Source organism: Leuciscus leuciscus (assembly GCF_965113295.1).
Source record: "Leuciscus leuciscus genome assembly, chromosome: 13".
Classification (NCBI taxonomy): domain Eukaryota; kingdom Metazoa; phylum Chordata; class Actinopteri; order Cypriniformes; family Leuciscidae; genus Leuciscus; species Leuciscus leuciscus.
This window is the reverse complement of record NC_138737.1, coordinates 30,210,644-30,225,769: the sequence shown is the minus strand read 5'-3', so window position 1 is coordinate 30,225,769 and position 15,126 is coordinate 30,210,644. Positions and strand designations below refer to the sequence as shown.

Here is a 15,126-nt window from a genome sequence, read left to right as displayed (position 1 = left end):
CACGCTGATACTATTCATATAAAAAAAGAGCCATTTATTTTTGTAAATCATTAACAAGAGATTTACTCTTGATGGGATTTACTGATGGACTGCGTGTGAAGAAGAGTAGCCTACGTCTAGTTGCACTTGTGGTTTGTTTGTTTGTTTGCTCTTTCTTTCTTTTCCGTGCACTTCAGTTGTGCTAATGGAGACTTCAAATATTTTATTTTGGTTATTTCGAATAATGTATGGGTTTTTTACAAGGTGGTTTTCATTTTTAACCGTTTTTTCTGTCGTACATTTGCCTTTATTGTCTATTCAAATGAAAAGGACAATAAATATTTTCCAAATTGTTCATTTATAATAGGCCTATTGCACGTGTAACCTGAAGACCTTAAATTATCTCGTTGCCTAATTGCGTTCTGTTTTCTATCTATCTATCTATCTATCTATCTATCTATCTATCTATCTATCTATCTATCTATCTATCTATCTATCTATCTATCTATCTATCTATCTATCTATCTATAGAGATATAGCCTATTACTTAAATCAAATTATTATTTGGTAACTCTTTATAACCGCTTTAACATTAACAAGCAACGCTTAACAGACCATTAGGTCCTAGTGTAATTGCAAATATCTATTATCTTTTTTGAATAGGCCTATTATATATATATATATATATATATATATATATATAAGTCTTAGTTTAGTATAGTGTTTGCTGTGTCAAGTGTTAAAGTGTCACCGTTTTATTATTATTAACACATAGATAGTGTCTATTTTTATTTTAGTCCAGAAAAAGAGCATGAAACGTAGTAGCCTACAGTACAATCGGTAACATTTCCGTTGCAAAACATGCGTAGGCCTAAAGTTATTTTTTGCTTTAATTTTTCCAAGTAATGATGTTTATTAATGGTTTGTTTAAACGAATATGGATGAATAAAATCGTGAAAAGCGCAAGAAAAACAACTGTGCTCTCGAAAGAAGAATAAAATTACACGATAATACATGCAGTGACTCGAATATTCTGTCTCGGTCTGTACCTTCACCATTCCTCTTTAACCCTGTCATTAAAACTACGTCACATATTGCACATCAAAGAAGAGCAGAGACACGGACACGATGAGATTATTCTCAGGAAAAGAAGACAGTCAAATATGATGTTATAGCGTTTGATTTGGATTTTCACCCAAGAAACTTCAGTTCCAGTGGTTTAGAATACAAGTGTAATCTCATGTCATCTCTGGAGTACATGAAAAAGGATTGTTTTGCGTCTGGGACTCTGTCATCGGCCTCTCTGAAAGGCACTATAACTAAAATCAACAGCCAGAGACATAAAGCTCGAAAGAAGATCTCACTCCAAAAGAAAGAGGAGCCAGAAGCAGAATGTGACTTTTGCAGGTAATGCACAATTTCAGTATTTATTTACAAAGAATAGGCCTTGTAATTTTTTTATTTATTTTTTTGTAAAAAAAACAGGTGCCCTGTCTCTGTTAAATAATTTATGGATATATGTGTTTTCAATTTAACTATGATAGTTCATATTAATATGGTTTGTAGCATGTTGTTTTATTTGTGTTACATAAAACAAATAGCCTACACTTTGAGTTTAAAACAACCAAATAAATTATTAATCGAATTACCTTATAACACATTAACAAACAGGGTGCATAATATGTATTATCTGGCTAAATTTTATTTCAAGTGGTTGACACTTAAGTTATATTTAAAATGTATGAATTTATTTTTAGAGATGATAAAATAAAATACTGCTTTCTTAGAACTAACATCACCTTCTGAGCCTTTATTTGTGATATATGTTTAATGAGTTGGTGTTTTGATGATGTTAAGTTCTCTGCAGGTGTCCTTGCAGAGTAAAGACTGTAGTCAATATAACAATGGACACAGAATTAGAATTTAACTGGCATTAAACTGGAATTTCAAAATTGCTGAACTTATTGAACTGAACTGAACCAATACTGAACTGATTTGAGATGAAAAATGACAGTATTGTCTTTTGAAAGCTGCTTTACAGAAGTAATTGAATTGGTTTAATATTTGATGGTTTGCATCATTAATGCTTTTATTTTCCTATTTATTACCGTGAAGCACTTTGGAACAATATATATATTGTATAAATATATATAACAATATACACTGAATAAATAACCTGGGTCGCCCGTGATTTTGCCAAGTAAGACATTATTTTTTTATTATTATTATTTACCTTTATTTACCCAGTAGAAAAGTTAAATAAAAAAATTATTTTACATGATTGTCCAGGCCAAGATAGGCAGCCGAGCTTGCATACACAATTATACAAAAAGTTGCAACATACAATACTAAATCCAACATAAAACAAGTTAAAAACATTTACACACTATTAATTCAGGCTATGTAGTAACATTTAAAATGACTATAAAACACCAAGTTTTTTAGCTTAATCTCAGTCTGAAGAAGATTCCAATCCGAGGTGGCGGCATATTTGAAGGAAGTTTTACTAAGCTCAGTTCTGACAAGGGGGACACAAAGATTGTGATTAGTTGAATTTAATTAAAAAAAATTATCGTAAGTGGTTGCACACAATTGATTTTAGCTACATTTAAACAAATGCATTAAGTTGAACTAAAATGAATTAAGTTCAACTTAATGTATTTGTTTAAATGTAGCTAAAATCAATTGTGTGCAACCACTTATGATACATTTTTTTATTAAGTTCAACGAATCATTTTTAATGATTAATTTCCAGGCAATTTCCGGAAATTAATAATACAACAAAATCAAGAGGGCAAATAACCCAATATGGCTTTATATATCAATAAATACCAGTGCTTTTTTCTTTTAATATTCAACAAAGGCCAAGTTACTCTTTGTATAGTTCACAATGGTGTGTTGAAAATGTACAATCAGTTATAAATCCCAGAGCACCATGGTCCAGAGCATCCAGAGAGGCGAGAAGGTAAGAGGGAGCATGCTGATATATTACATCCCCATGATAAAAAAAAACAGTAAAAAAAAAAGTAGCGAACATTAATTTCTTCCTCAAATCAACTGAAAAGCCAGACTTATTTCTACAGTAAAACCCTAACAGTTTTTGCCTCAAATCATTAATATGTGAACCAAAACGGAATGTGTTATCGATAACGTGCTCTGACACTGATGAAATCTGACTCCCCTGAGAAGTCCAAAGAGTGATGGAATTCTCTGAAGAAATTTTAGTTTGAGAATAACATGCTTTTTTTTTTTCAACATTTAAGACCAGCTTCAAAGCAAAAAACCTATTTTGGATGATATCAAAAGCAGATTGCTGCTTAGTGGGAACTGGACAATAAATAATAGTATCATCTGCTTAAATATTAAACCTTGCATTATCAATATTAAACTCAAGGCAATTTATATATGTACTGAATAATAGCGGCCCCAACACAGATCCTTGAGGGATTCCCTTAACAACCTCCATAGGATCTGACTGAATACTTTCCACCTATACACATTGAGTTCTTTCCTTTAAATGTTCCTGGATCTATTGTTGATCCAGGAACAACATTCATGTCCAAAAACATAGTCCTAATCCTATCCCTACCCATAATTTATCCCTAAAATCAGAGGAAAACATCTAGGTGACTATTGTAACCCCCGTTCCCTGAAGGAGAGAATGGACAAGTCACGTCGGTACGCCGCCTGAGAGCCCAATCATCTTCGGGTGTAAATAAATGAGCCAATGGACATTGGCAGGTGAGATTTGCATCATAAACCCTGCCCTGCGAAGCAGATATATAAGGAAGCCCGCAAATCTAGCCGATTCACGTTTTTGCTGAGGAGCCGAGCCGATGACCCGGCCGCTCAGCTGTGGTACAGCAATTGTGGCGATGGGACGTTCCCTCCTTCAGGGGGTTACAATACTAACCTTGATGTTCCCTTTCAGTCGGTCACGTTTAGCGTCATGTCAGAATGTACCGTCAAATTGGGATCTCTAATAAAGCGCCACTATTGCTGCCCCTTCCAGCACCCTGCATAAGCCACCATCTCCCCCCGCACCTATCGGGGGAGGACAAAAGGACAGGGCTTTACACAGAGAGCGTCAATCACTGCTGTTCCATCTAACCTGCTCAGTGAGACTATTGGATAACACTGGGGAAGCGTGCCCTTCACTGCGGAAGCCACATCCTGCCCATAGGGAAGTGTCATGTGGAGGTTACGCATATGGACTGGCCAAGGGGGTAGTGCAACATAAGGAAGTCTCTGGGGTAGCTCCAACCCAGTTAGGGGTGAGACAATACCGGACAGAGACGGCAGAGGGAAATCTGCCAAGGGAAATACACCCTTTTGATAAAATAAACCCCATAGGGGAATCAGAACACATGGGCACTTAGCCTAACACAGGGGTCAACCAGTAGGTGTACTTACGAGTGACAGGCCTTGCATCCGACGCCTCTACCACATCTGACTGCCAGGGGGGCTGGAGGAACTGTTCGCGTATTTACAGTATTTAACTATACTATTAGTCTTGATAGCGTTGCTCATATAATGGATTTCTCAGCTATGTCTCATTTAAGTCTGTGGAGAAGAATAAGCGCACATATCCAGGTCATTAAGAGGGGAAGTGCGCAGCAAGCGAGACTCAGAGTGGGGGTCCTACTCATCCAGCTACTGGTAGCGAGTGCATGGGAGGACACTGGCTCTATACAGAGATTATAGAATCTCACCAACATGTTAGGTGTCGCCCAGTCCCCAGCTCTATAAATATCAGTCTGTGAGATGCCATGTGCCAGCGTCCAGGAGGAAACAACACTCCGTAGAGTGGACTCTCAGCCATAGGAGGCACGGCTCGCCTTGGGACTGATAAGCCATGACGATGGCATCCAGTGAGCTTGGAGACAGCCTTTCTCTTCTGCTGGCGTCCGAAACAGACAAAAAGCTGGTCTGAGGTTCTGAAGGGCAGCCCTTGCAGGTTCACCAACTGATCCCTGAAAGGTGGAGGGGAACCTTGGGCACATATCCAGCACAATTCGTCGACCGAAAATGCCTGCAGGTCCCCTAACCTCTTGACTGAAGCAAGCGTCTTGACTGGAGCTCTGTCTTAAAAGATAGAATTTTAAGCTCAAATGACTGCAGCGGCTCAAATGGAGCTTTTTGCAGGGCCGTTAAGACCACCTAGAAGTCCCAAGAGGGTACAAGGTGAGGGCCAGGAGGATTTAGTCTTCTCCCGCCCTTTAGGAACCCGTGATCAGTACGTTTCCCAGGGACTTGCCATCTATTGTATCATGATGTGCTGCGATAGCGGCAACATATACTTTCAGGGTGGAGGGAGAGCGCCTTTGCTCCAGCCCTTCTTGTAGGAAGGAAAGCACAGCTCTGACCGGGCATTTTTTCAGAAAACCCGGGGGTTTTCTGAGTGAGAAGAGCAAAACTCGACGAACAGGTTCCACTTCAGAGCATAAGCGTGCCTCGTTCAGGGCGCTCGTGCTGAAGTGATGGACTCTACTACCGCAGGGGGAAGTTCGTCTTAGTCCTCCTCGTCCCGTCCAGAGACCACACGTGGAGGTTTCAGAGGTCCGGACACGGGTGCAATAGGGTGCCCTGTCTCTGAGAAAGTCTGAGGGGCTGACAGAAAGGGCTGTCGCGAGGGGCATGAATTCTGGGAACCAGGTCCAGTTGGGCTAATACCTGGGCAAGGACCTGCTCCTCGTCCTCCCTGACTTTGCACAGTGTCGGTGTGAGAAGGTTAACTGGGTGAAACTCATACTTGCATAGGCCCCGGGTCCAGCTGTGTGCCAGTGCCGAGGGTCTCCTCGGTCAGGGAGTAAAACAACTGGCAGTAGGAGGTGTCCGGAGAAGCAAGCAGGTCTTCCCCTAAGTGTCTCCAGATCAGCTGGACCGACCAGGGATGGAGCCGCCACTCTCCCAGGAACACTGGCTGTCATGAGAGCTCGTCGGCTGCACGATTCAGCTGGCCTGGAATGTACATGGCACGAAGCAACCTCAGATGCTTCTGGCTCCAGAGGAGGAGATGGTGGGCGAGTTGTGACATGCAACGGGAGCATAGACCATCTTGATGATGCAAGCAACGGTCGCAGTGTTGTCTTCTCTTATGAAGCAATCCGAACGGCGTCACACCCCGAAATCTCTTCATGCACTTCCGGGAAGAATGGCATTGGGCTAGGGCGTTGATGGTCAGTGTGCGCCGCCCCGAGAAACCAATCATCCGACCTCGAGGACACGGTGGAGGCATCTGAAGGGGGCAGCACAGTAGAGTTTTCATCCCAGAGGACACTAGCCCATCCTCCGATGCAGCGATCGACATCTGATCCTCCGCCGCAGCGATCGACATCTGATCCTCCGCCGGAGCCCCGAATTAAACGCTAGGTCCCCCATGAGAAGGACCAGCAATCTCCCCCAGACATTGATTGAGAAATGCTCTTTTAGAAAGCTGAATAAACAGCAGAAAATTTGCCCTGTAGCGACCACCGCTGCAGCACCGTCACACCAACACCAACAAAGAGCTTCCCACACTCGTGACACTTCAACTGATGATTAGAGCTGAGGAGAAACACTCAGCTCCTAAGCAAAAAGGTGAATGGGCTAGATTTGCAGGCTTCCTTATAGTATTCCTTGGTGTGGTTCGCGATGCAAATCTTGCCTGCCAATGTGTATTGGCTTGTTTAGTTACAGTCGAAGATGATTGGGCTCTCAGGCGAGATCCCAATTCGTCGGTACGTTCCGACATGATGTCTAACATGGCAGACTGAAAGGGAATGATACGTCACTAAGAATGGTGTAAAAGCCCTAACCCTTGTTGTAAGCCTAAACTTGATATTAAGCACAAAAAATATCCGTCAAATCTAATTGGTTGATTGCAATGTTGTTCCAGGAACATTTTCTACTTGGTGAGATCTTTAAATACTCACCATGTATGACTGAGTTTTGTTTACGCTCTGTTCACAGGTTGTCTTTACTCAGTTGTGGCAGTCGCAGCCGTACTGTTCGCCGAATACTGATTGCTTGTGTAATATCTTTCCTGTCTCTGCTTTCTGCTGTGACCATGGACTTCAACTCATCTTTGGCTCAATGGCAAGCAACTGAAGCTTCACTTAAAAAGCTAACGTCCTGTAGAACAAACGTCACTCTCAGACTCACTATGGAGCTCCAAACATTAAGAAACCTCAGTTCAACAAGAGAGAAAATAGTTAATAATATCATGAAAGAACAGAACCTGAACTCCTGGTCCTTGATAATGCTCACAGTTAACCATTGTTGTACTAGTACTAATATGGACAGTTTGGGCCAGCCATGTGGTGTTGAGTTACCTGAGTTTTGTGAGCATCTTCAATCCAACCTCTCAGAGTTTCTCAATGCTACAGGGAGAGGTGAGTTAATGGATGCTAATGGTACCACAGTTTTTACTCTTGCAATTGAGAATATATTAAACATGTGGGGCATTAAAGATGTTGACATTGGTCTCCTCAAGCACAACCCAGAGTGGACAGATGTCCTTGCTCTGAAACTGCTCTTAACAGTCCATGAGTTGAACTATCGGTTGATAACAGGTGAAAAGAAGGAAGATATTCAGGATGAAATATGGCATGCGACAACAATCATGTCAGTCATAAAAGACATGTCTGAAAACCTTCATCACTGCTGGATGGAAAACCCTGATATTGAGCTAAACTTGACTAATATAAAATATTTAATCTACTCTACTGCCACAACTTCCGAAGGATCCACAGAGTTGACTTTAGCCTTGGAGAACACTCTGAGATGTTTTCTTTCTAGAGCTGGATGGGCTCTGAAACTGAAATCCAGAGACATCTCTTCCAATATCAGTCTGAAGATCTGCCTGCTTGCCATTGCCTGTCTCATTTACCCCATAGTGCTGCTCTCCTTCAAGCAAATGACGGAATGGATCCAGGACTACGCTCAGACCCTCAGGGAGAAGACAGAAGCCCTGAAGAGAGAAAGACGTCTCGCAGAAGATCTTCTTCATCAGATGTTGCCCAAAACTGTGGCCAAGCAGCTACGCCAAAACAAACACGTGAAGGCTGAGAGTTATGAGAAGGTAAATGGTTCTAAGATTTTTTCTGTATATTCCCATATGATCTGCTAAAACAGGAAGAAATCTTCCCTTCTTCCAAAATTCCCTTTAACAAATCCAACTCAAGTCTAAAAAAAGGCAAGCATATTTATTAGGGATGTTGGCAAGATGGCAGTGTGTGGAAAGCGCACATGGTTCCATTCTGTTTGTTCTTTTTGTTGTAGTAATTGCCTGTAATTATGGTATTCCATATTCATCAGGAGATAAAACAGCTCATGAGGGAGTGGAGTAAATTACACGTCTGTATATGGGCAAATGTGCGCACCTGAAGCTCGTCCCCTTAGATTTAGAGCACTTAAAGCAAATAGATTTTTCGAAGAACTGGACATATAGTGTCACATGTAGCAGGATAATAATTTAATATTACATTTCAAAATAACAACACATTATGTGTCAGGTATGTGTAAGGTAAATAAACAATACTCATATGAGCAGATTACATTTATTAGTGGCTTATTACTTGTTTATTACATTTAATTATTGCTATTATTATTATTATTATTATTATTTCTCATAATTAAGGTTAGTGATCTGAACATACCAATAATGCTAAGTATTAAACTTTGGTGCTTCTCATGCACATTTCATGCTCCAAATGCTGCAAATTGTGCAGCTTGTTGTGTGGATTTTAACGTGCAGATGAATATCATCTCAATATAATCATTAACATCATATCAATTTAAACTTGTGGTTGTTCTCTTTAGACCCCTTAGCAATGCAATAGAAACTACACTGAAACTACTAACACCATAGCATTGATTTAATTGGGCAAGCACCACTCTTTTTCAGAAAATGTAATCTAGTTAATAGCGCTTTTCTCGATTAGCCATGACATGTAGACATTGATATACTTGATTGATTATTTCTTCTAAGAAGCAACTGATACATTTATTGTCTTGCAGGTGACTATTTTCTTCTCTGACATTGTGGGTTTTACTACTATATCAGCCTCCTGCACTCCACTACAAGTTGTTGAGATGCTAAATAACCTCTACATGTGCTTCGACACACGCATTGACTCCTATGATGTCTACAAGGTATCAACATATTCTGAAACACATAATCACACATGATCTCTATGAATTATCATACAGCAAATAATCATAGCATGTCTTATGCTAAGTTTATGCTTACAGTGCTTAGGAGAACATGTCCGAGTAATTTCTTTACCCAAAGAATTGTATTTAAAAAAATGAAAAGATTCCTATTTTAGGATTTGTTTTTACATTGTGACCCTAAATGTCCATGATCATAATACTAAATAAATAAATTGGGACAATGACGCATTACTGAAATTGTAAAGAACACAGATATATTAAGCATCACAATTGTTTTCAACATTGATAATAAAATAAATATTTCTGAAGGACCATGTGACACTGAAGACTGGAGTAATGACTGCTGAAAATTCAGCTTTGCCATCACAAGAATAAATGACATTTTAAAACATATTAAAACAGTAACTGTTATTTTAAATTGTAGAAGTATCTCACCATGTAACTGTGCTTATACCGCTTTACTTATACTTATTTTTGATCAAATAAATGCAGCCTTAGTGAACATAAGATACTCAGAAAGATTAAAAGAATCATACCGACCCCAAACTTTTGAACGGTAGTGTAGTATTTAGTATACTGTATTTAATTTGTGGTAATTAAAAAAAGTGCAATTCAAAAGAAAATTGTGTTTTAGTAATGTGAATTTAATGACAATAATAATAAAAAACAAAAAGATGCTAAAAAGATGCTCTACGGTAACGAGAATTGTCACAATTCCAAATATATATATTCTGTATATATGCAAAATATATATATGTCATTTTTATCTCAAGTTAAAGAAGTATTCTTAATGCTGCTAGATTTCATCAAATTAATATTTAATGTCCATCACAATCATTAGTTGACAAGCTTGTGTGTTTGAATGAAACAGGTGGAGACTATAGGAGATGCATACATGGTGGTCAGTGGACTGCCGGAGAAAAACGAAGATAAACATGCTGATGAGATCGCTAAAATGTCTCTGGATCTGGTGGCTGCGGTCAGACAGGTGCCGATACCCCACATGCCAAACAAACGCCTTCAACTCAGAGCCGGCATACACACAGGTGTGTGTATTCTCTCTTTGCACAAAAACTGATGATTACAGATTTATTGATAAATATAGCTGCAAGCAACAAGTAAGGGGCCAAGCGCAAAAGAGGCATAATGGGGAGTTATCAGACTTCAACAAGACATTTTTTTGATTATTTTAGGCAAAACGGCTGAAATATCATCAATACAACCACTAGTAATATGATTTACCTGCTTATCACTTTTGGCCAATTGTCAGCACCACCTATTGGCCAAAAGAGTTAAGTAGTTAAACCCCACGGATGTTGTGTGGTCAGTGTGAGGTGGCAATATAGTTGGATGTCAGTTACAGCTGCAGAATCATCTTGGCATCATTCCAACAATTTATTTAATTGAAATCAAAAATCTTTTAATAACTTTTTGTATGAATGGTATTGCGATATTCTGAGCCGATTTTGGTGAATATTGGACGAATGGTCTAGGAGTTGGAAAAAGTAGGTTTTTAAAGAAATTCTAAATGATGGACAGACATTTTGACCGACTATGGCATAATTGGTATTATTGTTCTCAGTATGAGTCAAGGAATCTGTCAACACTAGTTGCAACAACATGGACAAAATGAATCAAAAGCTATTAGAATTTTTGGAAATTTCATTATAATTTTACCATGACGTTGCGCTGTCTCAAAACATTTTGAGTTCCTTCAGCGCATGGTGCAGGTGACATACTGAGTCTCAGGACAATACGCTAATGCGTTTGTCAAATACAGCATTGTACAACAACACTTTTGCACGCTCTTCATCAAATTCGTTTGTGCGTTTACTGAGAACAGTGTGGTTTATCAAAATTATTTTAATAACCTTTTGCCAGCATGGCCTGAAGATGATGTGAGCCAATTTTGGTGAAAATCTGATGAACCATCTAGGACGAGATCCACAAAGTATGTTTTATTTTCGAAAAATTCCATATGGTGGAAATATTTTTATGACGGAAAATGATGAATCGAATCATCTTAAGCCAAGGAATTTTGTTTCTAGCACTTTTATGATTCAAAAGTTACTAGCATGAATACAAGTACATTTTTGGACCGTTGGTAGAGGGATTGAGTTAGAGACTCCAAAATTGCTGTGGTAGTGTTGTCTTTCATGTCTCTCATACCTCTTAAAAGGCCCCTGTGTAGCTGGCATTGTTGGTTACAAGATGCCCCGGTACTGCTTGTTTGGAGACACAGTCAACACGGCCTCTCGGATGGAATCTACAAGTCTGCGTACGTTCATCTATCTAGTTAACGTGAAGTCTTTTCATCTTTTGCTGACCATTTTTTATTTTACCACCACTGGTACTTCTGTATTCAGAGGTCATGAATATTTTCGCTCACTACATCACCATAGAGACCTCATCGTATTCCTCCATTGAGCTCATAACAGCCTCCATTTCAACCATGACATTAGCATGTGGCTTAGCTAAAAACATAATGTGTCTGAGTTTCACCTCAACACCAAAAAAGCTTCGGTTCTTTGGCTGTTTTGCATAACAGGTGAACATTAACGATTCTTTTATCTGGTCTTCAGCACAAAAGATTCATGCAAGCTCTGCTACATACCTGGCACTCATGAAGGACAATGCATATGAACTGCAGTTACGGGGTGAGATTGAAGTAAAGGTGAGAGTACAATGCTTAAAATCAGATTTAGTAAATCCACAAAATGGATTATCTATATTTCTTTACAACATGATTTGAGGTTATGACATATGAATTAAATGTTTGTCTTCACAATATTTAATCGAAATGCAAAGATGTAAACATTCACAAAATTACATAAATGTGTTTGACTTGGGTTGTGTTTGAATTGGGTTTTCAGGGAAAAGGAAAAATGAACACCTATTGGTTGATTGGTCACAAGAACTACAGTGTTCAGAATGACAGTTTGGTGTGCCACTGGAACCCCAATATCTCAAGAAAGAAAAAGGCCCCTGTGGGGAGCAACGTGTCCATAGAGAATGTAAGGTTCTACTTGCACTACTTGTTCATGAAACATACACTCCCATTCAAAGTTCAGGATCAGTGAAACTTTTTCCAAAGAAATTAATACTTTTATTTAGCAAGGATGTATTAAACTGTTCAAAACTGACAGTATAGAATTTCTATAGAATCCTAAAAAAAAAAAATCATTACAGCAGAACCACAATTTTCGATTGTGATAATAAAAAGAAATGATATTTGAGCACTAAATCAGCTAATTATTGATTTCTGAAGGGTCATGTAACTGAAAACTGGAGTAATGATGCTAAAAATACAGCTTTGCATGAATAAATTAAACATAGAAAAACTATATTGTAATAATAATTCACAATATTACTGGTTTTACTGTATTTTTTTAAATATATATCCTTGATGAATAAATCCTTGGTGAGCACGAGACCTCTTTCAAATTTTTTTTTTCTTTTTTTTTACAAATCTTACAGACTCCAGACTTTTAAAAATAAAATTAATATATTAAGCATATTCACACATTTTGTAAATCATTTTCAAAAGATTAACAAAATAGTCAAGGATAAATTTACTAAACATTTGCGCCACTTTACCATTTGCTAATTCAGCGCCTAAAAATAAATAAAAATACAATCCGTCAGCAGTCCAACTTTTTCAGGGATTGATATAATGCTCGCCAAAATATAGTTTTAAAGAGATGTTTGTCAAATGATGATACATTTTTTTTGAAAATCTTTATAATTACTTTTAACCATAGTGGTGGAATGTTTGAGCCCTGGTAAATTACAGATCATAGGAGACTGCTGTGACCTACCTAGCACTCAGAAAAGGAAGTATTGTGACTTGATTTGCTTAAAGGTGCAAAAAGCGATTTCTGAGAAACACTGATGATATTTGAAATCAACTCAAACACAGACACCCAGGGCCTAAAACTAACTTTTTGCCACACCTGCCAATGGCTGGTGACTCAAGAATATTTACCGACCATAAAACATTTTTTACCAGCCATGAAACAATTTTTTGCAAAAAAACCAATTTCAACACACCAGCTCCAGACAAACAATGACACTCAAAACTGTCCTGTTACTATAGCTAACATTTCAACAACAGCATATCTTGGTTCTGTAAAAATATAGCAAAAATCAATGTTACTCGCATGGAGCAGAAACAACCCAATCTCTGCGTCTGTTTTCAAGGCCTTCCTGCTTCGGTCTCTCTAATGCTGGAAAGCTTTTCTAATATTAACACGGCTTCTAAAGCTCTTGCCTGATCATAACCCTTTTTTTCCAGCGATATTTCTCTGTTCTTTTCAATATTGTAATGTCTCTCAGCCATCTCTCTTTCTCCAATCTTTCTTCAAATCTCCATCTTTCCTCCCCATCATGAGTGTATACACCTCCTACTGCTGATTGTGTTGTGGTGCTCGGTCCGATCCACTTTCAGCAGCGTTTGTCAGTAATCGCTTACGGCACTTTTAATTCCTCTACTGGATTAGGTGCTCGTAGATGATGACTGAAGTAAACAACATTATGAGCTTAGTTTACAATTAGTAAATTCCTCCTGAAAACTATGTCCTAGCTAGGCGTGATATGTAAATGTATGTTTTCGTCCATACCCGCCACTACTGTGCAAAGATCGATAAAACATTTTGTTGATCACTTTGATTTGATTTCTGGTGCGGGCACTCACTGATCCAAAATTCCTCTTTACATAAATGTATTAACTGTAATATACATCAATGTTATTTGTTCTGATAATGTTCCACAGCAGTTTCACATTCAGTCTGGACAAATAGCTTTTCACTGGATATTGTTACCTCATGCCTAGATAGGACACAATGCAAACTTCCATCATACACTTACATATCACTGTACATTATTGGAGAAGCTGTTACATAGTGCAAGAAAATGCATTGCTGATAGACTGAGAATACATTGCTACAACATCTGCACCACATTTATCAGTCCAGCATCACTGTCCAAAGTATAGCTGACAGTATCACACCAGTCTCTCAGCCTGAAGTCCTGCCCAATCTGAAGGGGTCAGAGGTCACACTGTGTGTTTCTGCACAGGTGGAGAACTGCGCCAGCAGCTTCGGCACGTTAGGCTCGATGGTGGGAGCACTGCAGGAGACGGAGGAACGTCCACCCGAGCAACACAGCGATAAAAGCTCTCTGCTTCCTGGTGCAGTGTCTCACAGCTGATCTGCACTGTCCAGATTTACTAAATAATGTGCACACCATCATTTTAGTGGTTTTTGTGTGAAGGTGAATGTGCTATGTGGGCCTTTACTATATATTTCATAAACACTTTATATACACATTCATGTTTTAATACATCATAAAAAAAAATGTATAAGGAAATTATTAAAATATTGGTACTATATATTTTAAAATATATTTATATAAATGCATTTTAATATAGGAATTTATTTGTAGCTATATATAGTACAGTGTTAGCTACTTTATTTACTTTATTTGGAAATTGGAAGGGTTTACTTGTTATAATTTGCCGTGATATTTATTATTTTCTTACTCCCAGAATAATACTGCTAATTACTAAATCTCACATATAAGAAAATAAATACATACAATTAAATAAAAATAACAGGATAAACAGGAAAAACACTGTACGGATATGCTTAGAGGATATGTTTTTGCAATACTTTAGCCCTTTATTTGTGAAGTGAGGATATTTACCAAGTATGTTCTACCTGTCTTAGTCCAATGTTTCTGTTATATTTCATGTTTTGCCACTGTTCATATTTCTAGAGTATTAGATTTGTTTTCTTTCTTTGTTAACTTGTTTTTTTCTGTTATCTTGTCCTAGTTTTTATTCCATAATATTTTTTTTCCTGTGTGTTTTTCTTGATCACATTTTAATCATAGGTCTTTTTGATGACAATAAATTTAAAATGACTTGCATTGTATTCAACTGTTAAATAGACCAAATAAACATTTGTGCATTCAACCAAATTCTACTATTTG

The 15,126-nt window shown here is 38.1% G+C and overlaps 1 protein-coding gene across 1 annotated transcript; it reads left to right on the top strand.

Moving 5' to 3' along the window:
* Positions 1 to 917: 917 nt before the first annotated feature.
* Positions 918 to 14,479, top strand: LOC309512862 (uncharacterized protein). Its single transcript, XM_082188583.1, has 8 exons — positions 918 to 1,386; positions 6,931 to 8,041; positions 8,980 to 9,114; positions 10,007 to 10,181; positions 11,315 to 11,413; positions 11,718 to 11,809; positions 12,009 to 12,149; positions 14,212 to 14,479. The coding sequence occupies exons 1-8, from the start codon at positions 1,220 to 1,222 to the stop codon at positions 14,341 to 14,343; spliced, it is 2,052 nt and encodes a 683-aa protein (XP_082044709.1). The 5' UTR covers positions 918 to 1,219; the 3' UTR covers positions 14,344 to 14,479.
* The last annotated feature ends 647 nt before the right edge of the window (positions 14,480 to 15,126 follow it).